We start from the raw sequence: 27,786 nt of genomic DNA, 5'->3' as shown, positions 1-27,786 counted from the left end.
TTTTTTTACCAATACTGATTTTCTTCAATTCCTCCCTCCCTTGGTTCCCTAACATTTCTGGCAAATTATTTGTGTCCTCTTTTGTGAAGACAGAACCAAAATATGTGTTCAATTCTTCTGCCATTTCTTTGCTCCCCATTGTAATTTTCCTCGTTTCTGACTGTAAGGGACCTACATTTGTCTTCGCTAATTTTTTTCTCTTCGCATATTTAAAGAAGTTTTTGCAGTCAGTTTTTATGTTCCTTGCAAGTTTACTCTTTTCCTCCATTTTCCTCTTCTTGGTCAATCTTTTTGTCCACTTTTGCTGAATTCTAAATTGCTCATATTCCTCAGTCTTGCAGCTTTTTCTGGCAATTTTATGTGTCTCCTCTTTGGATCTAAAACTATCCCTAATTTCTTTTGTAAGTCATGGTTGAGCCACCTTTTCCTGCTTTATTTTTGCACCAGACAGGAATGAGTAATTGTTGTAATTCATGCATATGTTCCTTAAATATTAGTCATTACCCTTTTAGTAAGGTTCCCCAAACCATCATTGCTAACTCGAGCATCATACCTTCGTAGTTCCCTTTATTTAGATTCAGGACCCTAGTTTCGGATTCAGCTTCTTCACTCTCTATCCTAATGAACAATTCCATCATTTTACGGCCGCTCTTCCCCAAGGGGAACAAAAACAAAATTGTTAATTAATCTTATCTCATTGCACAATACCTAGTCTAGGATAGCCTACTCTCTAGTTGGTTCCTCAACATATTGGTCTAAAAAAACCATCACATACACACTCCAGGAAATTCTCCTCCACAGTACTATTGCTAGTTTGGTTTGTCCAAACTATATGTAGACTAAAGTCACCCATGATTACAGTTGTATCCTTATTACATGGGTCTCTAATTTCCTGCTTAATGCCTTCCCTTACATCTCCATTACTGTTTGGGGGCATATAGACAACCCCCACCAACGTTTTCTGCCCCTTGGTGTTTCTTATCTCCACCCAAACAGATTCTACATCATGATTTTCCAAGCCAATATCCTTCCTCACTATTGCATTGTTGATTTCCTCCTTTACTAACTATGCTACCCCACCTCCTTTCCCTATTTGTCTGTCCTTCCTAAATATTGAATACCTTTGAATGTTCAGTTACCATCCTTGGTCACCCTGCAGCCATATCTCTGTAATTGCAACTATATCATAACCGTTTATATCTATTTGTGTTGTTAATTCATCTCCCTTATTGCGACTGTTCAGCGCATTAAGATAAAAAGACAAGTCTAAAGGCATTGTAACTTTGTTAGCCATCTTAGCTTTATTTTGCACTGTGAGGGGGAGGTGATGGCGTAGTGGTATTGTCGCTGGGCTAGTCATCCATAGACCCAGGGTAATGCTCTGGTGACCCAGGTTCAAATCCTTCCATGGTAGATGGTGTAATTTGAACTCAATAAAAACCTGGAATAGAAAATCTAATGATGACCATTGTCGTTTGTCGTAAAAACCCATCTGGTCCTGGTCTGGCCTACATGTGACTCCTGATCCACAGCAATGTGGTTGACTCTTAAATGCCCCTGAACAAGGGCAACTGAGTATGGGCAATAAATGGTGGACCTGCTATTGAAGCCCACATCCTGTGAATGAATTTTAAAAAAAGACCCCATTTGTTTTTCGCCCTTGTTTAAACTAATTTGGCAGGGGGATGGGACACAGAGTAGAGGTACAGTCGGGGGTGATGCACAGCGAAATATAGAAGAGAAATTAAGTCACTCTAGAAGGTAGAGCAAATATAGACTTGTTAAGGCACAAGGGAATAATGCAAAGCTAGATTGCATCTATTTTAACACAAGGAGTCTTATAAGTAACAAGGCAGATGAATTGAGGGTGTTGATTAACACATGGGAATATGATATTGTTGCCATCAGAGAGACATGATTGAAGGAAGGGCAGGGCTGGCAGCTCAATATTCCAGGGTATAGAATCTTCAGGTGTGATTGGAGCGGGGGTGGGGGGTGTAAAAGAGGAGATGGCATTGCACTATTGATCAAGGAGTCAATCACTGCAGTAAGGAGTGATGGTATCTTAGAAGGTTCCTCAAATGAGGCCATATGGGTAGAACGTAAAAACAAAAAGGGGGCAATCACTTTGCTGGGACTGTACAATAGGCCTCCAAACAGTCGGGGGGGCAATAGAGGAGCAGATATGTAGGCAAATCTCAGAAGTGTAAAAATAATAGGGTAATAATAATATGAGATTTCTACTTCTGGAATATTAACTGGGATAGTATTAGTGTAAAAGGCGTAGAGGGGGCAGAATTCTTAAAGTGCATCTAGGAGAGCTTTTTGAGCCAGCACATAGAAAGTCCTACAAGAAAAGAGGTGGTACTGGACCTAATCTTAGAGAATGAAGCAGGGCATGTGATAGAAGTGTCAATGGGGGACCATTTCAGGGATAGTTATGGGAAAGGACAAAGATGGACCAGAAATAAAGATCCTGAACTGGGGGAAGGCTGATTTCAATATGATAAGACAGCATCTGGCCAAGGTCGACTGGGAGCAGCTGCTAGGAAAGTCTACATCAGACCAGTGGGAGTCATTCAAAAAGGAAATAGTAAGAGTTCAGGGCCAGCATGTTCCAGTAAAGGTGAAGGGCCAGACCAACAAGTCCAGGGAACCCTGGATGTCAAGGGATATAGAGGATTGGATAAGGAAAAGAAAGGAGGCTTATGGCAGATACAGAGGGCTGACAACAGCAGAAGCCCTAGAGGAATATGTGTAGGGAGGCACTTAAAAAAAGTAATTAGGAGAGCGAAGAAGGGGCATGAAAAAACACTGGCGGGCAAGATAAAGGAAAATCCCAAAGCATTTTATAATTATATTAAGGGCAAGAGGATAACTAGGGAAAGAGTAGGGTCCATTAGGGGCCAAAGTGCAATCTGTGCATGGAGCCAGAGGATGTAGGTGAGGTTTTAAACGGTTACTTTACTTTTCACCTGTGTTCACTATGGAGAAGGATAATGTAGGTGTAGAAATCGGGGAGGGGGACTGTGATATACTTGAACAAATTAGCAGTGAAAGGGAGGAGGCATCAGCAGTTGTAGCAGGCTTAAAATAGGATAAATCCCCAGGCCCAGATGAGATGTATCCTAGGCTGCAATGTGAGGCAAGGGAGGAGATTGCAGGGGCTCTGACACCAATTTTCAAAACCTCTTTGGTCACAGGAGAGGTGCCAGAGGACTGGAGAACAGCAAATGTGGTACCATTATTCAAGAAGGGTAGTAGGGATAAACCAGGTAATTACAGGCCAGTGAGTCTTAACATCAGTGGTAGGGAAACTACTGGAAAAAATTCTGAGGGACAGGATTAATCTCCACTTGATGAGGCAGGAATTATTCAGGGATAGCAGGATGGCTTTGTCAGTGGGGGCGATCATGTCGAACAAATTTGATTGAATTTTTTGAGGAGGTGACCAGCTGTGTAGATGAGGGTAGTGCAGTTGATGTAGTCTACGTGGACTTCAGTAAGGATTTTGACAAGGTCCCGCATGGGATAATGGTCAAGAAGGTAAGTGCCCATGGGAACCAGGGCAAATTGGCAAATTGGATCCAAAATTGGCTTAGTGGAAAGAGGCAGAGGATGATGGTTGAAGGTTGTTTTTCCGATTGGAAGCCTATGATGAATGGTGTACCGCAGGGATCAGTGCTGGCACCCTTGCTATTTGTAGTATATATTTGGCTGTGAATATAGGCGGTATGATCAGTAAGTTTGCAGATGACTTGAAAATTGGTGGTGTAAATAGTGAGGAGGAAATCCTTAGCTTGCAGAACAATATAGATGGGCTGATAAAATGGTCAGAGCAGTGGCAAATGGAATTTAACCCTGAGAAGTGTGAGGTGATGCATTTTGGGAGGACTAACGCGGCAAGGGAATACACAATGAATGGTAGGGACCCTAGAAAGTACAGAGGATCAGAGGGACCTTGGTGTACATATCCATAGATCCCTGAAGGCAACAGCACAGGTAGATAAGATGGTTAAGAAAGCATATGGGATACTTGCCTTTATTAGCCGAGGCATAGAATATAAGAGCAGGGTTACGCTGAAGCTGTATAAAGTGCTAGTTAGGCCACAGCTGGAGTACTGATGGCAGTTCTGGTCACCACACTATTGCGCTGGAGAGGGTGCAAAGGAGATTCACCAGGATATTGCCTGGCTATGAATAGGCTGGATAGGCTAGGGTTGTTTTCCTTAGAGCAGAGAAGGCTGAGGGGGGAACCTGATAGAGGTATACAAAATTATGAGGGGCATAGATAAGGTAGATAGGAAGAAACTGTTCCCCTTAGTGAAGGTGTCAATAACCAAGGGGGCATAGATTTAAGATAAGGGCAGGAGGTTTGGAGGGGATTTGAGAAAAAAAAATTCACCCAGAGGGTGGTTGAAATTTGGAACACACAGCGTGAGAGGGTGGTAGAGGCAGGAACCCTCATAAAGTTTAAGAAATGCCGTAGCATAAAGAGCTACAGGCCAAGTGCTGGAAAATGGGATTAGAATAGATAAGTGCTTGATGGCCAGCACGGACACGATGGTCTGAAGGGCCTGTTCTGTGTTGTTTTACTCTACGACCCCTGCCTCACCATGACCGGAGGAGAGAGCTGGCTGGTGGCATGCATAGATTTGGCACTCCTCCACCTGTTCTGGAGCACTCCGCGGCATTATGACTGCTCTCCTGACAGGGAAAAATAGCCTCATTATTGCTCCATCTCCCTGAAGGTCCTTTCCTGGTTCCCAACCAGGCATTAGGCAGGCCATGTCACTGTGGCACATCTCACCCTGCAATGCACTGAGGCCTGTCGTGCTGACATTCCAGCCTTGGCAGGTCAGGCTTTAGTGCCAGTTGGCATACACCCTCTTAGACCCCTAAATGTTCTGAGCAACAGGCACCCGACTAAAGTTCCCTGCACAGGTCCATGCCATTTCTGCATTTAACCTTGCTGACTGCATCCAATCATTGAACCTTTTGCGGCACTGAAGCCACATGCGGCACATCACATCATGCTCACTGACCTAGGTGGTGACCTCTGTCCAGGCCTTCTGCTCAGGTGGGGCAGCCTTCTCTTGCCATCCCTGGGCACTAGGATGTGCCTCCTGACACTGACGTCCTCAACCAGCACTCCCAGGCACTCATCTGAGAAACGGCAAGGCAGAGTGCCAACCAACTTGCCCTCCCTCCTTCCATGACCACCAAGTGCTGAGGCCATGACTGCACACCAGGACATTTGTTGGATTGCTTCCTAGTAGCTCCCTCGGCCTCCCCCACAACTCCTGGCAGCCATCAGGGAGCTCCCTCTTCCAGCTTTGAACACTCCACCGGATCCCCATTGGACCCGGCACCCGACACGTTCCCACATCCGGTAGTCGCTTTTCAAGCTAGGTGGGCCTTAATTGGCCACCCAGCACAAGATCGCGTTCACAGCGCGAACTTGGTCAGGAGTGGGTTTTACACCCACTTCCGGCTGCTCCAACTTCGGGTGCATCCTGAGGGTAGAATTCAAGCCCAGGTTTTTTGACCCAATGACAGTGAAGGAACAGCGATATTGTTCCAAGTCAGGATGGTGTGTGGCTTGGAGGGGAACTTGAAGGTGTTGGTGTTCTCATGTATCTGCTTGCCATTGTCCTTCTAGGTGGTAGAGATCATGGAGTTAAAAGGTACTGTCAAGGGAGGCTTGGCAATATGCTGCAGTGAATCTTGTGGATGGTACACACTGCTGTCACTGTCTTCCAGTGGTGAATGGAGTTAATATTTAATCTAGTAGATTGGGTGCCGATCAAATGGGCTGCTCTGTCCTGGTTGGTGTTGACCTTCTTGCATGTTGTTGGAGTGAGACGCATCAGGCAAGTGGAGAGAATTCCATCACACTCCTGACTTGTGCACTGTAGATGGCGGGCAGTCTTTGGGGAGTAAAGAGGTGCGTTACTCACTGCAGAATTCCCTTGCTCTGGCCTGCTCTTAAAGTCATGGTATTTATATGGCTGGTCCAGTTAAGTTTCTGGTCAATTGTAGCCCCCAGAGTGTAAAACAAACATACGAACTAGGGGCAGGTGTTGGCCACTTGGCTCCTCGAGCGTGCTCTACCATTCAATAAGTTCATGGCTGACCTAATTTTAACCTTAACTCCACATTCCTCCTACCACAGATAACCTTTCAATCCCTTGCTTATCAAGAATCTATTTATCTCTGCCTTAAAAATATGCAAAGGCTCTGCTTCCACCAGTGTTTGAGGAACAGAGTTCCAAAGACCTCTGAGAGAAAAAATTTCTCCTCATCTCTGTCTTAAATGGGCAGCCCTTTATTTTTAAATAGCGAGCCTTAGTTCTAGATTCTCCCACCAGAGGAAATATTCTTTCCATATCCACCCTGTCAAGACCCCTCAGGATCTTATATTTCATATGATATTGGGGATTCGGCGATGGTAATGTAAGGCGAGATGGCTAGATTCTCTTGTTGAAGATGGTCATTACCTTGCACTTGTGTGGCACAAATGTGACTTGCCACTCATCAGCCCAAGCCTGGATTTTGTCCAGGTCTTGCTGCATTTGGACATGGACTGCTTCAGTATCTGAGGAGTCACAAATGGTACTGAACACTGTGTAATCATCAACAAACATCCCCACTTCTGAAATTATGACAGAGGGATGATTATTGATGAAGCAGTTGAAGATGATGAGCCTAGGACAATACTCTGAGGAATTTCTGCAGCAATGTCCTGGGGCTTAGATGTTTGGGCTCCAACAAACACAACTATCTTCCTTTCAGCTAGCTATTACTGCAACCATTTTCAGAATAATTCATTGGGGATCAGGATCCAGGCTGTGTGTGAAAACTCTGGGCCTCCTCTGACTCTTGACTCTCTCTTCCATGACCAGCATTGGACTTGCAAACCCTCCTCTACCCACCCCCTTGGGACTATTTGCTTGGGTCCCTGTTCCAATTGCCCCTTCCACCCATTGACTTTGAAGTTATTCCTTTGAAGCTTAAGATGCAAGATTGTAAAGACCCATGTAAGTAGTGATCCAGGCTTCATGCCAAGGAGTTCAAGGGGTATTCCTGTCAACCCAAACAAACTCCATTAAAATTGGAAACATGGGCTTCTCCTTCCCTAATTATAACTCATGTTACAATGAATAAGTTACTTTAGAAGGAAATGGGAAGTTTCTAATTATCCCCACTTGTCTTTCTGACAGTTAAAAATGTAAACATTCTAATTACTTACTGATATTTAACTACTTCATCAATGACCTCCCTTCCATCATAAGGTCAGAAGTGGGGATGTTCGCTGATGATTGCACAATGTTCAGCACCATTCACAACTCCTCAGTCACTGAAGCAGTCTGTGTCCATATGCAGCAAGATCTGGACAGTATTCAGGCTTGTTCTGATAAGTGGCCAGTAATATTCACGCAACAAGTGCCAGGCAATGACCATCTCCAACAAGGGAGAATCTAACCATCTCCCCTTGACGTTGAATGGCATTATCATCACTGAATCTCCCACTATCAACATCCTGGGGATTACCATTGACCAGAAACTGAACTGGTCATGCCATATAAATACTGTGGCTACAAAAGCAGGTCAGAGGCTGGGAATTCTGCAGAGAGGAACTTGCTTACTAACTGTTCAAAGCCTGTCTACGAGGCACAAGACAGTATTGTGATGAGCAGTCTCCACTTGACTGGGTGTGTGCAGCTCCCACAACACTCCAGAAGTTCGACACCATCCAAGACAAAGCAGCCTGCTTGATTGGCACCCCATCCACCACCTTCAACATCCACTCCCTCCACCATCGATGCACAGTTGCAGCAGTGTGCACTATCTACAAGATGTACTGCAGCAACTCACCTTCGCCAGCACCTCCCAAACCTGTGATCTCTACTACCTAGAAGGACAAGGACAGTAGATGCATGGGAACACCACCACCTTCAAGTTCCCTTCCAAACCACACACCATCCTGACTTGGAACTATATGGCCATTCCTTCACTGTTGTTGGGTCACTGTTGCTGTACTCCCTTCCTAACAGCACTGTGGGTGTTCCTACAGCACATGGACTGCAGCGATTCAAAAATGAAACTCACTGCCACTTTCTCAAGGGCAATTAGGGATGGGCAATAAATGTTGGCCTCACTAGCAACGTCCGCATCTCATGAACGAAAACCAAAAATGATGCAAAACAAAGACAGGCTGACAAAGCATCTTTCCTCATCTGAATTTGATTTGTTTTTTGATACAGGAAGTATGCTCAATTTTGAAAACAAACAAAACCTTTTTGAGTGAAACAAAAAAGAGGGGAGGGCACATGGAGCAGGAAAGCAGATTGAAATTATACGGTGTTTTTGGAAGGACTAAGCGGAACATGGATGGTGGGTTAGTGGCAATGGAGCAAAGGGAATTTAATGATATAGAGGAGAGCAGATAGTCCTCTTGGGAAGTGACGGGATTGCAATGGGAGTATGTTAGGTAAAGGTCATGGGAATGAGTAGCTGACTGGAAAAGAAAGAGGAAGTGTGAAGGAAATTGGATGTGGGATGCATGGTTTTAGGGGAAGAATATTTGAGGGCAGAGGGTGAGAAAGAAACCACTTAAGGGCACATTTCATTGCTATCTGTAAAAGATAATTCAAAACTTCAGTTATTGAGGGCTTCTTTTCCCAGATTATCATCCCAGGCTAAGCATCACCCAAAACGAAAGAAGAAAAGGCAAAGAGAGAAAAGAAGAGAAAGAAAAACACCAAAAGAGAGGAGTTAGGAAAAGCTAGAAGTGGAAAAGAGATAGAGACAGAAAATGCAGAGTAACAGCAGCATAAAGACAACCAACATGGTTAACAGAGATAAAAACAAAAAGCTAAAAGCTACTGCGGATGCTGGAAATCCAAAACAAAAACAGAATTACTTGGAAAAACTCAGCAGGTCTGGCAGCATCGGCGGAGAAGAAATCAGTTAAAGTTTTGAGCCTTCATGGCCCTTCGGCAGAACTGAAGCATAGTTAGAAGAAGGGAGAAATATAAATTGGTTTAAGGTGGGGGGTGGGGGGAGAGAGAGACATTGAGGGTGTGGTGATTGTGGAGATGAGCAGATAATCAAAAGATGTCACAGACAAAAGGGTCAAAGAGGTGTTTTGTCTGAGAAAAGTGCTAATTAAGAATGGAGGACAGGATATTCAAAGTACAGCTCTAGTGGGGGTGGGGTGGAAAGGCTAACAAGGTTTTAGTTTTAGATTTAAAAATAATGGAAATAGATGGGGAAAGAAGAATCTATATAAATTATTGAAAAAAAGCGGGGGGGGGGGGGGGTGGTGGGGGGGAAGAAACGGGGTGGGGATGGGGGGAGGGGGAGTTTAAGATCTAAAGTTGTTGAATTCAATATTCAGCCCGGAAGGCTGTAAAGTGCCTAGTCGGAAGATGAGGTGCTGTTCCTCCAGTTTGCGTTGGGCTTCACTGGAACAATGCAGCAAGCCAAGGACAGACATGTGGGCAAGAGAACAGGGTGGAGTGTTAAAATGGCAAGCGACAGGGAGGTTTGGGTCTTTCTTGCGGACAGACCGCAGGTGTTCCGCAAAACGGTCGCCCAGTTTGCGTTTGGTCTCTCCAATGTAGAGGAGACCGCATTGGGAGCAACGAATGCAGTAGACTAAGTTAGGGGAAATGCAAGTGAAATGCTGCTTCACTTGAAAGGAGTGTTTGGGCCCTTGGACGGTGAGGAGAGAGGAAGTGAAGGGGCAGGTGTTGCATCTTCTGCGTGGGCATGGGGAGGTGCCATAAATGGGGGTTGAGGAGTAGGGGGTGATGGAGGAGTGGACCAGGGTGTCCCGGAGGGAACGATCCCTACGGAATGCCGTCGGGGGGGGGGGTGAAGGGAAGATGTGTTTGGTGGTGGCATCATGCTGGAGTTGGCGGAAATGGCGGAGGATGATCCTTTGAATGCGGAGGCTGGTGGGGTGATAAGTGAGGACAAGGGGGACCCTATCATGTTTCTGGGAAGGAGGAGAAGGCGTGAGGATGCGCGGGATATGGGCCGGACATTGTTGAGGGTCGTTGACAGGGCCCTCAACCGTGTCCGGCCCATATCCCGCGCATCCGCCCTCACGCCTTCTCCTCCTTCCCAGAAACATGATAGGGTCCCCCTTGTCCTCACTTATCACCCCACCAGCCTCCGCATTCAAAGGATCATCCTCCGCCATTTCCGCCAACTCCAGCATGATACCACCACCAAACACATCTTCCCTTCACCCCCCCCCCGACATCTTTTGATTATCTGCTCATCTCCACAATCACCACACCCTCAATGTCTCTCCCCCCCACCCCCCACCTTAAACCAATTTATATTTCTCCCTTCTTCTAACTATGCTTCAGTTCTGCTGAAGGGCCATGAAGGCTCGAAACGTTAACTGATTTCTTCTCCGCCGATGCTGCCAGACCTGCTGAGTTTTTCCAGGTAATTCTGTTTTTGTTATGGTTAACAGAGAGATCATCTTCTCTGATTTAGCTTAGGCAATGTCATGGAAAATCCAGTGTCTTGTGTTTTACATGTATTTCCTAAATTGTTCTGCCACACTTTTCATTCAGGCTTCTCATTCATATTATAAATAATCCCAAATTTATTCTAATCTATCAGATTTTGTCTACCTAATTCCAATTGAGTAATTCTGTCAACCAAATAGTCCTCCCAGTTCCAGCTCACCAAGCTATAGCTAACTATAGCTATAGCTATAACTAAGGGCTAATCACATCAACTTTAAAAATAGAATTAAGTAACTTTTCAATAACTGTTAAATAACAATTTAAATAACTGTCTCTCTCTTCGCTGTCTCATACCTTACCTGCCATCACTTCTTCTCACCTCTGACTTCCCTTGCCTCTTTTGTTCCATTTTATCTCCCACTACAATCAGATATCTAGCTAATCCAATCACCTACATTTATCTCTCCACTAATCATCATCAGATTTTCCACCCAAAAAATGCCCCTAGCCTTACAGTGTATCTCACTGACCTGTGAGTCACTCCTTACTGATTTAAAGTACTTATTGCGAGTATCCTGTACTTGTTGTCTGTCGGCAGATAGCGTATATTAAGCAGCTTGTATAAACAGCACATTTTACTCAAAAATTGAAATAAATATATACAACTGAGCCTTTAAACAAAAAAATCAAATTGAACTCAATAACAATAGACAAATGGTTCAACCATGTTCTTCCGTTTTCCTTCTGCCAACTGAACTAGAGATATTACCCTTTTGTCCTCTACTTCACCCCCCAGTCTTCTGATTCCCAACCCCATACTCTCCACCATTTCCTATAAAGACATCATTTTAAGTATCATGATCACATGGCCGAGTAAGAGGGAGCAGAAACTGTATGAACACTTCCATCCATGAGTAAGAACAAACAAGAGGCATGTCTTCGAAGCTTATCCTCTTGCCTGTAAATCCTATGTTGAAGATATTACCTCCTGTGTGCTGGATCTCTGTGTTCATCCATCCTCTCCTGTGGTGTGGCAGGTGGTTGAGAAAAGCCTCAGCCCTTCTCTCCTGCTCATGATCACCTTGTCTCATCTGAGGTCCAAGGTAAAGCCGTGGCAATGTTCACATGCTGAACTAAATGTTGGCAGCTGGGAAGAGCAGATAAAGGGCTATAAACTCCAAAGTAATGGAAATCACCTCCAAGGCAATGGAAAGCACATTCTCAAAACAACTTGTGTGAGCAAATGTGTCCCCCCAGGCATGGAAGCAGGAGTGAGACCTCAGATTTTAAAGGATTTCTTAGCTGTCACTTGTTCACCCCCTCAAATCACACGCGTCCTCTGTCTTGGTGTCCATGATGAGTTCCACAAAGCAGGGGAAACACCTACACACAGTTAAAGCTCAACTTCTGAATAAAAACAGCTCTTAATGAGCCTTTTACATATTATAACTGCAAACACAGGGGTTTCCCATGTGCTGCAGATCATGCTCTAGTTAAAGAAGTTAGTGTGTTGCTGCCAGCTCCCAATGCACAAGCACTTTGGGCCCTTTTAACCGCCCTCCCACTTGCAAACCCTTTCAATTTCTGCTGTTAAAATCCCCCCTTTCTCTCTCACTCCCTGTTCCCTGTTCTCATCTCTCCATTCTCCTTTTCCTCAAATGCTTTGTTTCCAACCTCTCACCCTCTATCTGTTTGCCTGTGCCTCCTGGCATGCCAAGTACAGGTATGAAGATATTACAGATTTTAAAGATGTATGTTTTTAAAGCCACATATTTCTGGTTCACCTGGGACAACAGAGACATCAAAACTCACTGGGTGTCAGAAGAATATGAAATTAATCTCATGGACCTTTTATTGTATTGTAATAATTCCTCATCACAAACACAGAGACCTTGGCTATCTTAAACACTCAAAGCGTGAAAAGCCACAACACAGGATGTTTACTGTCCTAACATACCCCCAGCCCCTTATTTGGCAAAGGACTTTGGACTTGTAACATGTCACATGGGTAAGGCAGCCATCTTTATTACCTGCTTTTAAAAGTAATGGCAGAAGCTGTTCTGAGACAGAAATACCATGACAGATACCATCTGAAACACCATCTGAAAAGCCATCGAACCAGCTGCAAGACAATTCAGCTGCAGCCAAGGTAAAACAGCTATACCTTGAAAGTGGGAGAAGATTCTATTCCAATTTCAAATTCACCTGAGATCTGACCAGGAAGCAATTCAACTACAAGAAGTATTGCAGTCTACTGACAATGCTCAGCTTTTTACATGAACTGCTGGCCTTCTATCCAGCTTCACCTGCTCCACTCCCCTTAAACAGTAAAAATTATCATATTTCTACTTCTCTTTAGCTCTGAAGAACGATCATACAGATTTGAAACGTTAACTCTATTTCGCTCTCCATGGATGCTGTCAGACCTGCTGAGTTTTTCCAGCACTTTCAGACTTCCAACATCCACAGTATTTTGCTTTCATCTAAGAAACTACAAGCCTGCTACAAAAGAGACTGAAGCTATTACAAATAGTATTGGATTTTTTTTTGGTTCATCTGTATCTAATCTTTGTGCATGTGTGTGTGAGATGTCACATTTTAAACCTCTGGGAAATGTGAGAAAATAAATAATCTTTAATTTTAAATTGTTTAAATTGGGACAAATCGCTCTGCGGATGAGGAAACATAAGAACCTCACACATAAAAGCACTTTGATCATGGATAACAAAACACAAACTCTGTCCGTGTCACTCCTTTCTTCCTTCTCACTCAGTCTGTCCCGCTTGTTAACAGGATCTGAAATATGCCAGTTCTTAATTGATAGATGGATAGTACTCCATCACCATGGCAACCATGAAAATCAAAAATTCTTCATATACTGGTGTAGTAGTGCACTTTTTCAGTATTTGGACACTTCTAATCAAGAGTCATAACTATTTCATAGGTTTCAAATTTGCTTAAGAGCTCAAATGGGACTTTCAACTCAGTGCAACAAAATCAGATAAATAAAAACAGCATGAAAAGAGTTTGTGCTTCTTTAGGCTGGTGGATATGTCATCAGCATTATGACTAGAGTTTGGGGAGTATGCAACATCAGGCAATTTCATACAATACAGCACCCAGTGTCCAAGTTATCAAGCTCGAAAAAACCAGGAAGCAGACATGGGAGGAAGGAAATGATGCAAAGTAAAATGTTTCCCAGGCGTTAGCATAGTGCAACAATAGTGTGGGACTATGCATGACTTTCTTAAGATGAAAAGACAGTAGCAGATTTTGTTTGCAACAAGGATGTGTAACATTTCAGTCCAGATGCTGCTTCGTGGATTCAGGGTTGTTGTGGCAGAGGTCTTTAGCAGCCACTTCCATTCATACAAGTTCCAGCAGAGGATAATGACAGTGTTGTAGCAAACACTACTGTGAAGCAACATGGTGCAGAGATTGATCCTGATCTTTTTACACAGGCGATTAAGCCAGAGGCCAACTGCAGAGGAGCTGGAACAAAGAAACATCCTGAAACGTAAGTAATGATGCTATTTTATCATTATCCTTGTCAGAACAAAATGGAGACTCTAATGCAGAAAACGTAAAGTGCCAAGTACTGCTCCTCACTGTTTATCTAATAGTTAATATCCGCCTAGCACTAGAATAGATGTAATCAATTGGTAAGAAGCTTGCTGCACATCTCAGATATTGTGGGCACTATGCCCATGATTTAAAATTAAATGGACAGAAAATCATGGTTTCTCGATATGTGTTGGTTAGCGGGTAAGGCACACCTGCAGTAGCTTCCATTCTGAAACTTACATTTATTTTTAATTTCATTACTTTTGTAAATTTGTAAACTGTTTTGTTAAAGGGACAGATCATTGGTACCTATATGGCTTTAGTAAAAGCTAAAAAGCAATGTTAAATGTTTCATAAATCTCAGACATTTATTAGGTACCTACTATAAACAATAGACCTAGATTAAACCTTTAAAATACGAAGTGTATTTATCCAATGAGGATTCAGCTACTTGCTTCGCTAGTCTATAAGCTTCAAGAAGAATAATTGCGGTGCCAAGCATACGCTTTCTTTCCTGAAATGTTTCTAAGATTAAATCATCCAATTTACCTTTAAATGTCACATTCTTTGAGCTCAGCTAACAGTAGGTGATTTTACAACATAGCCAGCTCTCTATGGTTCAGTCACGACCTAACTCCCTCTGCCTAGGTTTAGTTTCCTGGATTCAGTTATGCCTTTTTAAAGTCCTGCAATTAGCTTTAGTGCCCCCTAGGCTAAGGATCAGGAAAGCCAGACTGGTTATCCCACTTCTAACACCACCCCCATGCAATGACTTTGTTCATGGGATGTGAGCATCAGTGGCAAGGCCAGCATTTATTGCCCATTCCTAATTGTCCTTGAGGAAGTGGTGTGCCGGCTTCTTGAACCGCTGCAGTCCGCATGGTGTGGTTACACCAATAGTGCTGTCAAGTAGGGAGTTCCAGGATTTTGACCCAGTAATGATGAGAAAATTATTATATATTTCCAAGTCAAGACTTGGAGGGGAACTTGCTGGTGGTAGTCTTCCCACCAGCTTGCTGCCCTTGATCATCTAGGTGGCAAAGGTTGTGGGTTTTCAAGGTACATTTTGAAAAGCAAATACATGCTTGTGCATGTAAACTAAGAAATGATCATGCTCAGTTGTGACCTCCACAGTGAGGTACCTGAGAGTTGACACTTCCTGCACAAATGCATCACATTGTTGGAGGGATAAAGAAGGAAGATAGCTACAAGTCATCATGTACTGTGAAACCAAGAACTTGTTATATATGAAAGACTACAGATAAGAAAGCAGCAGGAAGCCATAAAAGCGACAGACATTAATGAGTTTTCATGCACTAAGGAACCTTATGATTAGCACGTAGAATGGGTTTTGCTGGTGCAATGGATGAATATGCTCTCCATTTGACTCTGGGATGTAGATTCAAAACCAGCAAAAATTGCTGAATGAAGTTCTCCTCTGTATCATCTGCAAAGTCAGTGGCACCTATGCTGCATTTTTCAGACAACTTGAGATCTGCCTTCTTGCTGACTCGATCTCCGAGCATCTGTTCAAAGCCTGCTGAGTTACAGCACATTTTCAGGTCTGGGATTCAACAAGCTATTCAAGAATACCAACAACAACAGTAAAAACAGAAAACGCTGAAAATACCTAGCCACTCAGGTAGCATACTAAGTATTTCCAGCATAGAGCAGAAAGAACCTGTGGACAAATTCAGTATGGCCTCACTCCTAGGCCTGAAGGAGGAAATGTGGTCAGTGGAAGAGATTATTAACAGGAACCTAAAAAAGAGTTAAGAGGAAAAATGAGAAATTGAGTAAATTGACAGGGTGAGGTAGGAGCTCAGGTCTGTGTTGGCAATCAAAATGTACATGTGCACAGAGAAGTAGCTTTGTGTTACATTGTTTGACTTATACATGACTATGACAATGATACAGTTCATCAAGTGTGGCAAGTAAATTCCGGGACCTCCAAGCTATTTTAAATTTGCAAATCCAGCTAATATCAACTCCATATATACACTCAACTTTACAGCGAGGGTGACAGACTAATCACTTAACCATGGGGCCTCTCATAGTCTTCCTTCTGCCATTATTGCATTTTAATGATCTGTGAACCTGGACCCCCCAAGTCTCTTTGGATCTCCACTCTTTCTACCTTTTCACTATTTAAAAAGTACTCTGCTCTATCCTCTTTACATCCAAAGTGGATGACCTACACTGAAATCTATTTGCTGCAGTTTTGCCCATTGACTTAATCTATCAATGTAATTTACACTTTCATTCCTTACAATGCCATCTGTCTTTGTGTCATCAGCAAGTTCGGATATGTAGCTTTCTATCCCATCATCTAGGTGGTTAATGAATACCTATCGAGCTCTCCTGTCCCACCCCCTTCTACCAGCTTATATTTCATCTCATTTCTATATGCCTTAGTTCTGATGAAGGGTCGTACGGACTCAAACCGTCAACTGTATCCCCCTCCGCAGATGCTGTCAGACCTGCTGAGTTTTTCCAGGTATTTTTGTTTTTGTTAATGAATACAGTGATGAATTGAGGCCCCAACACAGATCCTTGTGGGACACCACTTGTTACATGCTGCCAATTAGACTAGCTGCCCATTATCACTATTCTGTCATCTTCTGCTCAACCAATTTCCTAACGCAGCCAATAATTTGCTTTCAATTCCAGGGGCTTTAACTTTTGTTAACGGTCTCATATAAGGGACTTTATTAAATGCCTTCTTTAAGCTCATATAAATAACGTCTATAAACATTCCCCTGTCTGCTACTTTTGTTAGCTCTTCAAAAACTTTAAACAGCTCCATCAGGCATGACTTACATTTACAAAGGCATGCTGGCTCTCTGATCAGCTGACAATTGTTAGTGTATTCTGTCACCCTATCTTTAATTGTAGACTCCTTCAACTCCTTACTGAAATGTAGGTCCTTCAGACACTGTTCTTGCTGAGGTGGAGATAGGAGAAAAACTTATCTCCTGAAAACTCTTGTGGCCTACTAAGCCGGTGCCTCTCCTCCATCTCCAAGGCCAGGATTTTACAGCCCTTCCTGCCTGGTGGGATATTACAGTCCTGCCAAACCGAATCACACAGTGCAGAAGAGGCCCTTCGGCCCATCGAATCTGCACCCGAGAAACACCTGACCTACCTACCTAATCCCATTTACCAGCACTTGACCCATAGCCTTGCATGTTACAACGTGCCAAGTGTTCATCCAGGTACTTTTTAAAGGATGTGAGGCAACCCACCTCCACCACCCTTCCAGGCAGTGCATTCCAGACAATCACCACCCTCTGGGTAAAAAAGTGTTTCCTCACATCCCCCCTAAACCTCCTGCCCATAATCTTGAACTTATTTCCCCTCGTGACTGGCCCTTCAACTAAGGGGAACCGCTGCTCCCTATCCACCCAGTCCATGCCCCTCATAATCTTGTACACCTCGATCAGGTTGCCCCTCAGTCTTCTCTACTCCAACGAAAACAACCCAAGTCTATCCAACCTCTCTTCATAACTTAAATGTTTCATCTGAGGCAACATCCTGGTGAATCTCCTCTGCACCACCTCCTGTGCAATCACAATGCGGTGAGCAGAACTGCACACAGTACGCCAGCCGTGGCCTCACCAAGATTCCATACAACTCTATGCCTCAATTGATAAAGGCAAGTGTCCCATATGCCTTTTTCACCACCCCACCAACATGCCCCTCTGCCTTCAGAGATCTATGGACACACATGCCAAGGTCCCTTTGTTCCTCAGAACTTCCTAGTATCACGCCATTCATTGAATGCTTCCTTGTCAAATTAATCCTTCCAAAGTGTATCACCTCACACTTTTCAGGGTTAAATTCCATCTGCCACTTATCTGCCCATTTGACCAGCCCGTCTATATCTTCCTATAGCCCAAGACACTCAACCTCACTGTTAACCACCTGGCCAATCTTTGTGTCATCCGCAAACTTACTAATCCTACCCTCCACATAGTCATCTATGTTGTTCATATAAATGACGAATAATAGGGGACCCTGCACAGATCCCTGTGGTACGCCACTGGACACTGGCTTCCAGTCATGAAAGTAGCTTTCTGTCATCACCCTCTGTCTCCTACAACTAAGCCAATTTTGAATCCACCTGATCAAATTATCCTGTATCCCATGTGCATTTGCCTTCTTTATAAGTCTCCCATGGGGTACCTTGTCAAAGGCTTTGCTGAAATCCATATAAACTACATTAACTGCACTACCCTCATCTGCACACTTGGTCACCTCCTCAAAAAATGCAATCAAATTTGTTAGGCATGACCTCCCTCTGACAAAGCCATACTGACTATCCCTGATCAAACCTTGCCTCTCCAAGTGGAGATAGATTCTCTCCTTCAGAATTTTCTCCAATAGTTTTCCTACATGAGACTCACTGGCCTGTAGTTCCGTGGCTTATCTCTACAACCCTTCTTAAATAGCGGAACCACATTAGCTGTTCTCCAGTCCTCTGGCACCTGCCTCGTGGCCAGAGAGGAATTAAAAATTGGGGTCAGAGCCCCTGTGATCTCCTCCCTTGCCTCCCTCAGCAGCCTGGGACACAAATCATCCGGACCTGGAGATTTGTCCACTTTTAATCCTGCCAACACCTCCTTGTCACTCCAAATATCAATTTGCTCAAGAACCTCACAGTCTCTTTCCCCAAGTCCCATACCTTCATCTTCATTCTCTTGGGTGAAGACGGATGTGAAGCAGTCGTTCAACACTCTACCGATGTCCTCTGGCTCCACCCATAGATTGCCCCCTTGGCCCTACTCTTTCCCTGGTTATCCTCTTCTCCATTGATATACTTATAGAATAAGTAGTTTCCCTACTTTTATCAGCCAGAGCTTTCTCATATCCCCTCTTTGCTCTCCTAATTGCTTTCTTAAACTCCACCCTGCAATTTCTGTACTCCACTAATTTGCTCCCCTTGTACCTGCTAAAAGCCTCTCTTTTCCTTCTCATTGTAGGCTTGTTACTCCTTCCTATCACCCCAGAGGGAGCATGTTGAGCCTGTACCCTCCCCATTTCCTTTCCTCTGCTCTTCTGTAGATTTCCCCACAAGTAGCTGTTCCCAGTCTACCTTGGCCAGATCCTGCCTTATTTTACTAAAATCTGCTCTCCCCCAATTCAAAACATTTTTTTGCAACTTTTCTATTTTTTTGTCCATAACAAGCTTAAATTGTACCATGTTGTGGTCGCTATCACTAAAATGATCCCCCACCACCACCTCAGCCACCTGCCCGGCTTCATTCCGCAGAATTAGGTCCAGCACTGCACTGTCCCTTGTTGGACTCTCTACATATTGACCTAAAAAGTTCTCCTGTACAAATTTCAAGAAATCCACTCCATCCAAGCCCTTAACACTATGTATATCCCAATTAATGTTGGGAAAGTTGAAATCACCTAATATAATTGGTATTGTTTTTACACACCTCCGCAAATTGTGCACATATTTGCTCCTCAATTTCCTGCTGACTGTCTGGGGGTCTATAATAAACACCTAACAATGTGGCTGCCCCTTTTTTATTCCTAAGCCCAACCCACAAAACTTCATTCAATGCCCCGTCCAAAATATCATCTCTCCTTACTGCAGTAACTGACTCCTTAACTAATAATGCAATGCCTCCTCCTCTTTTATCCACTCCCCTGTCTCGCCTGAAGATTATACATCCCAGAATGTTGAGCTGCCGATCCTGCCCCTCCCTCAACCATGTCTCAGCAATGGCTACTATATCACAAGGCTACTATATCAATGAAGCAGGCAGTGCGCTTGGCGATGAGGGTCAACGCAGTGCTCATGCTCTGCATGGACCCCTCCACAATAGAGACCATTGCACGCACACCCTCATTGATCTCCACCAGATCCTCCTATGCATCCCACTGGACATCCAGCATCTGCCGCCTGATAGATGACTCCAGAGGCTCATCATCTGCCTTCGGGTCAACATAGTCCTGGTCTCCAGCAGTCCTCTGACTGCTCAGGCACTCTCTGCCTCCACCTGCTCCTCATGTGAATGTGAAGTGCCCATATCACTGTGCACTGACATTCTAGCCAATGATCTAATGCCCACCGAAGTGCTTGTATCTGCACTGGTGCCTGGTTCAGAGAGTGGGTGTGAGGCAGATGCATCTAAAGCCCCATGGTTCTCTGGCATCGAGAGTAGCTCTTCGGGGTCCTGCGTTCGAGTGCGTGCTGGCGAATCTAAGGGAGAACAGTGACTTGTAGTTAATTTAAGTCATCATACTGTGCATGCCAGGCGCCCTGGTGACACAATGGAGATCTGCATCATGGTGCCATCGTCTTTCAATGATCAGTGGGTACTCAGGTTTGAGGCTCCCATTAATGATGGCACTACACAAGAATGTTTGTACAATCCGACACACTCACCTCTATGCACTGCACTCTTAGCTTTGTCTTACCTGCCTCTCCACAACAGGCTGACCGAGCTGGCTGGCGGCTCTACAGCTCCATAGAGTCATAGATGTTTGTAGCACAGAAGGAGGCCATTCGGCCCATCATGTCAACGAAGATCTGATTACACTAATCCCATTTTTCAATGCTTGGCCCATAGCCCTGGAGGCTATGGCAATGTCAGTGAATATCTAAACTTCTTAAGTGTTACAAGGGTTTCTGACTCAACCACCCTTTCAGGCAGTGAGTTCCAGACTCCCACCAACCTCTGGGTGAAAAATTTCTCCTCAAACCCCTCTTAGCCTTCTACCTCTTACCTTAAATCTATGTCCCCTGGTTATTGACCCCTCTACTAATAGAAAAAGTGCCTTCCTATCCACCCTATTTATGCCCCTCATAATCTTATACACCTCTATCAGGTCCCCTCTCAAACTTCGTTGCTCCAGGGAAAACAACCCCAGCCTATTCAATCTTTCCTCATATCTCAGACCCTCCAGCCCAGTCAGCATTCTGATAAATCTCCTCTGCAGCCCCTCCAGTGCAAACACATTCTTCCTGTAACGTGGTGATCAGAACTGCACGCAGTACTCCAGCTGTGGCCTAACAAGTGTTTTATACAGTTCCAGCATAACCTCCCTGCCTTATTCTATGCCTCGGCTAATAAAGGCAAGTATCGTGTATGCCGCCTTAACCACCTTATCTACCTGCCCTGTTATGTTCAGGGATCTGTGGCTATGCACACCAAGTTCCCTCTGATCTTCAGTACTTTCCAGGATCCTACCATTCATAGTGCCTTGCCTTGTTAGCCCTCCCCAAGTGCATTACCTCACACTTTTCTGGGTTGAATTCCATTTACCACTGCTCTGCCCACCTGACCAGTCCATTGATATCCTCCTGCAGTTTACGGCTATCTTCCTCACTATTTACCACCCTACCAATTTTTGTCTCAACGGTGAACTTCCTGAGCACACCCCCTACATTTACGTCCAAGTCATTTATGTACGCCACAAACAGCAAGTGCTCCCCCAGCACCGAGCCCTGCAGAACCCCACTGAAAACAGACTTCCAGCAACAGAAACATCCCTCTACCATCACCCTATGCTTCCTGCCTCTCAGTCAATTATGCATCCAACGTGCCACTTTGCCTTGGATCCAGTGCATCCATTTCGTGTCTCGACAATATTAGGTCTGGGGGCCCCCACCTGTCTTGACCTCTCGATGGTGTTATGGTTCATCTTCTCCTGAAAGGACAGAGGAGCATTGATTAGTCCACTCTCTACCTGCAGCACCATTGCAGCCTGATCAACCCCACCTGAGGAACATCTCGCAGGGTACATCTGAGTCGTGCCCCTCGAGCCACAAGGCACTCAGTCCAAGCAGCCAAAGCTCACCCCCCTTGACCAGCTCTGGCGTCATTGACAGTTGGCATTCAGACTCCAGCACCCCTGAGCTCCAATGGGGTGGGGGGGGAGGACAGTCCTTATCACTTCTCCACACTGATCCATGCCAACACAGTACTCACCCTTGTTGAGTGCAGCAGGTTGTTGAACCTTTTACAGCACAGCACAAAGTTGTGGCTGCTGACCTTGGCTGCCACCTCCTCCCAGGCTTTTTTCGTCTGTGCGGTGGCCTCCTCCTGCAATCCCTTGGGTATAAGAGTGTCCTGCCTGACACGGACCTCCTGCAAGAGGACTGCGAGGCACTCGTCCGAGAAACGGGGGGCCGAGTGTCCACCCGACCTGCCTTCCCGCCTGACGTTTCCAGCCGCTGATGAGGCCATTGTTCCAGTCTCTGGACTGACTCTAAAGATTTTCCCCGGCAGCCTTCAGGGAGCGGCCTTTGCCAGTTTTAAAGCGCCCGCCAGATCGCCATTGGACCCAGCGCCTAACAGGCCCTCGGCCCGCCCGGCCCTTTCCGACCATTCAGAAGACATGTTTCATGCTGGTCGGACCTTAATTGGCTATAGAGCATGAAATTACGTTTGCAACACGACCGTCGCCAGGTGCGATTCCACATTCTCTTACACTCCCGCCGACTTGGCGCACACGCCAAGCGTGAAATTCAGGCCTAAGTCTTTCTTTTAACTGACAGACCTCCCAACTCCTGTGATGCCCTTGACAAAGTGCACTACCACCCCCTTGTGAATCCAAAAAGCTCTGTCAACTCTGCCAATAACAGTGAATACAGTACTCACTGCAAAGTAAAATCAAAAGTACTTCACCTAAAAGTTAAGCAGTGCTGGGTAGGGCTGGAGGGATCTCTTACACTGATTAAGAGAGGATGTTAATAAGAGCGCCGATGGTGAAAATGGCAGATGGGGCACTAACTCAGCTCAACACTGTTTGACATCACGATCCGCCCATTCACTTTGCTTCCTTGCACAATGCACACCCACCCTTACACTCAGGGAGCGCCACACGCATTGCACTGGAAGCAGTCCGACCAACATTTTTGACGTTTCAGGCTTCCCTCGCAAGAGCATCAGTGGCATTACAAAGCCAAATTTTGCAGCCATAGACTTTACTTTGCTCCGTATACCTCAAGTTGAATTCGGTTATGTGTAATTTGCATATGCATGTCTGTGTCTCAATCTTTAAACTCCGCCATATGAGTGCTAAGGTTAGAATGGGCACATTAGTTTAAGATTAAGTGCCTTGTCTAAGCTCAAACTGACGTCTGTCGTTTTCTGTCAGTTGCTCATTAGACAGCAGGAAATGGCAAGAATTTAAATACATTGGTAGGTGGTAACTTTTTAAAAGGAGAGATTGATATTCTTTGATTTTTATTTAACATCATGGGCTGAATTATGTGAGGCACTGAATTTCCTGCCCCCTAGCTAAAAAGTCGGGGAGATCTCGAAGGGGAACGCCGGCTGCCTTGCAGCCATTTAACGGCCAATTGGCAAGACTTCCATCTTTCTCGATCAGAAAGTTCCACCTCGGAGAGCTGCCGGCCAATCAGAGGCCGCCCAGAGATGGTGTGGTGAGGCTGATCTTTTGAGGTAGCTTAAACCTTGAGGAGCACCCACTGATAAGCTCGGGGGACCATTAAAAAGGGATTCCATCACCCGCCTATGAGGGAACCTGTTGGCCTGGCTAGTTGGTGTGGACCTCTCCTGCTGCTGGTTAAATCCCGGCGGTGTGGGATGAGGCCCTCAAGTGAGCATTCATTTCACACTTAAGGACTTCAATGGGCCCACTGCTGGGCAGGCCACCCGACGTTGCCTCCGCCACTGGTATAATTGCAGTGGAGGCAGAGACGCACAGGAAGGCAATGGCAGGTACCCACTAGATTTAACGAGTTCCCTGCTTTCAAACCAGTCGCTGGGGGAGTGTTAAATCTAGCCTAAATTTGTAGTAGTTCAGGAAACATGTTTTGCAGTTGTTGAAGATAATTTATTGATTTATCTCTTTAGCAAGAAATGAGCAAGAAGAAGAAGAGGAAAAGCGAGAAATTAAAAGACGGCTGACACGAAAGGTAAGCGTTGACAATTTGATTTGGATCAGGTGATGATTAAGGAATGAACGTGACACAGATCATGTTCTTACCAACGTCAGAGGACGATGTTGCACTGGGTAATACTGGCTAAAACCTTTCTTTAATTCTTAGATTTTTTTCTTTATTTTCAACACTCAGACTGAAGCAAAGATTTGAACAACCGCTAATTTCAGTTTATAAAATCAGAAAATGCTGGAAATGCTCAGCGGGTCAGGCAGTATTTATGGTGAGAGAAAAACAGAGTTAACGGGTGGGATTTTCTGGTCCCACCAGCGGCAGGTATCGTGGTGGGCAGGACCAGAGAATTCGGAGTGCAGCCAAAAGTCAGTTTCCCGCCGGCATGAAAACAGGTCCCAATTTTCCGCTCCCAACTTTCACGGTGGATCAGGCATGTCAGGATCTGTATTTGCATGTTATGAATACTCATGCTATGAATACTCAACCTCTTGCTCTTATGAATCACGTCCCCAATCTAAATCAAGTGGCCACACCTGCGGCTAGATAGACTGACATCAATCACGACCGGATATCACACATATGAACCTGGTGAACTGCACTTCACTCACAACTTCAAGTTTTGTGCGCGCAGCGCTCGTCTTTCACTGTGCTGTGTTCGTGGTTGCTCCGACTCCGTGCCAAGGCTGCTCAGGGAAGATTAGTGGGAAGGCGAGGGACACGCTGGACTGGGGGTAGAGGGATGAGACAAGACAGAGGCAAGGGAAGGGCTGGAAGGCACATGCTGAACTGAGGATGAGGGATTGACAGTCCGGGGGGGGGGGGGGGGTGGAAATGAAGAGGGGGGCTAGGCAAAGACATCACCAGGGGTAGTGCGCTCCATGTAATCAGGACCAGAATCCAGAGACAGTCCTGGGACTGTGCACACCATGACAGAGGGCTGTGCATGGCACACGTGTTCTGATCCCAGTCCAGGGAGGGATAGGGGAGGACCTGTCCACCCTGTGACAGTTGTGCACAGCGTGGCATGCAGGCTGTGATCAGTCCCTCATATATTTTGATCCTGGGGGTTGGTGGCTTGGTACTGGGCCGAATATGGCACAGTCACACATAGGGGAGGCATATGCAGCACATAAATGGGAAACTGGTAACTAAGAGGGTAACTCGATGGTCTCATGATGGGGGGGTCTCGGTAGGTGACTGTGCCTGAAGATGGGGAGCAATCAGGTGGAATGGTATATTGCATTGTCCTGTGTTGTGTACTGCTTAGACACCATTCAGCAGTTTTGTGGTAGTTACTATTAGGTATATATACTGAACAATGTACATGTTTACGGTACAGGTAAGGAGAGGACTTCATGGCATGCCCTTACATGTTGCTGACTAGCACTAGACTGCTCTGATTTCTAAGTCATGTGCCTTCTTATATCACCGGTGGGCAGTACTATACTCAGTCCCAGGTTAACCCTTAACGTACCAGATCCTACTACTATACCTCCCACATGTCTTTATCCCTTGGATAAACACTGTCAACAGTTACTTACAGCTTGATGTTGTTTTAAGGCTTGTGCGCTTAACTTCTGTGTTGCGACTATAACTACTAACTCTAAACCACTTCATGATTAACATTACAACATTAACAGCATGCATTAACAGAGTTCATCTAGCAAGTCTACCTCCTTCAAGTCTTTGAAATCAGAGTTTGAGGTGGTCTGGAGGTCTTGTGCCCATGCTATGTCTCATTTGCCATCTGGTCGGGAGAGTGATATGATCTAGGGGCTGATGACCTTGTGGTGGATGGTTGGTTGTCAGCGGATGCAGGCATGGCTTCATGCACTTTCTCTATTGGTGGGTGTTGAGCCACGCCTGGTCAGTCGAGTTGCTGCGGCGGTAATTTGGTGCCGTGAGCGGTGGTCGCTTTTTCCTAGGTGCACGAAAGTGGTATCCGTCCGGCTGTTGGCAATGTGCCTTCTTCTTTTTCCATCTTACCCGGTGTCTGGAAGTCTTCTGGGGTGGGTGTGGGTGTTGGCATCCTGTGGAAGGAAGATGTGTGTAGAGACAGCTCACCTTTATTGAGATGTGTTTATGTCGGGCTGCTACCTGGTTCCTGTGGTTTCATCAAACTGGCTGGGACCATGCGTAGGTCATCATTTCAATCGACAGCACTGTGGTCGCTAGCGGAGGCAGAGGCTCTTCTGGAAATCATTCAGGCTCTGGTGTCACTTCCACTGGGGGTGTTAGGGTAATCTCCTGTGCTGTTGCTTGGTCTGGTCCTTGGTTTGATCTGGGTACCTGAAAAAGAGAAGAACAGACCTGCTCGGTGAACAGGAAAGGGAGGTTATAAACAAAGTCAATAGTGGGTTTCCGCTTTGTAGTTGGGCCTTTGGGAGGATGAGTTTCTGGCTGCTTGGGGATTGTGGTTGTCTGGACATCTTCAGCTGGTTGAAAAAGGTCAAGAACTATGCAGGGGTCTCTACTCAGGAGTGAAAAGGACTGATTTTGCATGACGTACATAACTTATGTGATCTGTTTGTCGCCGTACCTTAATGGCTCTTGAATCATTCCAATGGTCAGGAGTTGAACTCCCTCCCTACCCCACCCCTGCACCGTAGAGCGGGGTATCCATGGTTTGGACCCAGCAGCCTTGAAGCCACAGTTCTTCAGCCAATAGGACAGTCAATCCGATGCCAAAATCTAACTTGAAATTGGTCAGATGGCCATTAACTATGATAGCTGCTTTCCAGGAAGAGGAACTGCATTGTCAGATGTAGCCCAGGAAGAAGAGCTGTGTGCCCCATAAAGATAAATCGGCAGGGGTTCTGGCCAGTAATGTGTTTCCTCAGCTTGAAGATTAAAATATCTGTGAAAGGCTGTTAATATTTCATTGAGGATGATTGAGGATTCATCAATGAACTGAATTAGGATAACATCGCCAGCAAATTCACCAAAAGAGTATAAAAAGGTGCGAACCTGGACTACTTCTGCCTTCTTACTGAGACCTGATGTTCCCCAGTAACCCAGAAATTTTCTTCTCCAGGACACCCGATCTTGTGTAATTAAGACAGAAAATGCTGGAGAAACTCAGCAGGTCTGACAACATCTGTAGAGAGAGAAAAACAGAGTTAATGTTTTGAGTCTGTATGACTCTTCTTTAGAGCTCTGAAGAAGCACTGAAGTTTAAATTTCCCATCTATAACTATTTTTCCTTTATTTCTTGCAGCTACAGCTTTAAAGTTTGGTGCCCTTTTAAGAGATCGGAGGATTTCAAAATGGTGCCACTGGTATTACCGAGGAGAGGATTTTCGCACATTTTAGACTTTTGGCATGACTTTTAAAATGGCGGTGACGGTCTGCGATGAGAAAGGAGCTTCAAAATGGCGGCAGTGAACGGTGAGGAAGAAAAAACAATGAGATGGCCGCAGCTCAGCTTGGGACTGTGGAAAGTTGAATGGCTTCAGCTTGCTGCGGATCAGGTCCAGGTCAGGAGGGCAGTGGTCTTGCTGGCTGGGAGGCCGTTTGCGAGACACTCAAGCTTTTGATTAAATGGAGTTTCCCCGACTTCGATCGGTGTATTCCTTTTGTTCCTTTGTTGTGCCCCTGTCTCGGGGAGGCCACATGGAGAGGACGCTGAGTCAGAGATTGGGTTAGCGGCAAACCTGCAACTGAATTCACTGCCTGTGATTTTGAAAGAAATAGTTCAAAGGGCTGGCTTTCTTGGAACTTTAAAAAGACTGGATCTCACCATGCAGGCTGCTGGCTGCTAGCTCTGCTGCATTAAAGCTGCTTTCACAGGGATTCAGTGGAGACTTGAACTTGCAACTTTTGTTCTGCTGCTGGGATCTCCTTTCT

The 27,786-nt window shown here is 45.2% G+C and overlaps 1 protein-coding gene across 1 annotated transcript in view; it reads left to right on the top strand.

Annotated features, from left to right (window-relative positions):
• phactr1 (phosphatase and actin regulator 1) overlaps window positions 1–27,786 on the top strand; it is a 711,982-nt gene that overhangs the window by 653,111 nt on the left and 31,085 nt on the right. The window contains exons 10-11 of the mRNA XM_078539187.1: window positions 13,955–14,010; window positions 23,900–23,961. Of these exons, the coding sequence (XP_078395313.1) occupies window positions 13,955–14,010; window positions 23,900–23,961 (118 nt within the window). The remainder of the gene's footprint in view (window positions 1–13,954; window positions 14,011–23,899; window positions 23,962–27,786) is intronic.

The sequence above is a fragment of the Cetorhinus maximus genome, chromosome 3 (assembly GCF_964194155.1).
Source record: "Cetorhinus maximus chromosome 3, sCetMax3.hap1.1, whole genome shotgun sequence".
Lineage (NCBI taxonomy): Eukaryota > Metazoa > Chordata > Chondrichthyes > Lamniformes > Cetorhinidae > Cetorhinus > Cetorhinus maximus.
This window is presented reverse-complemented; position numbering and strand designations above follow the sequence as displayed.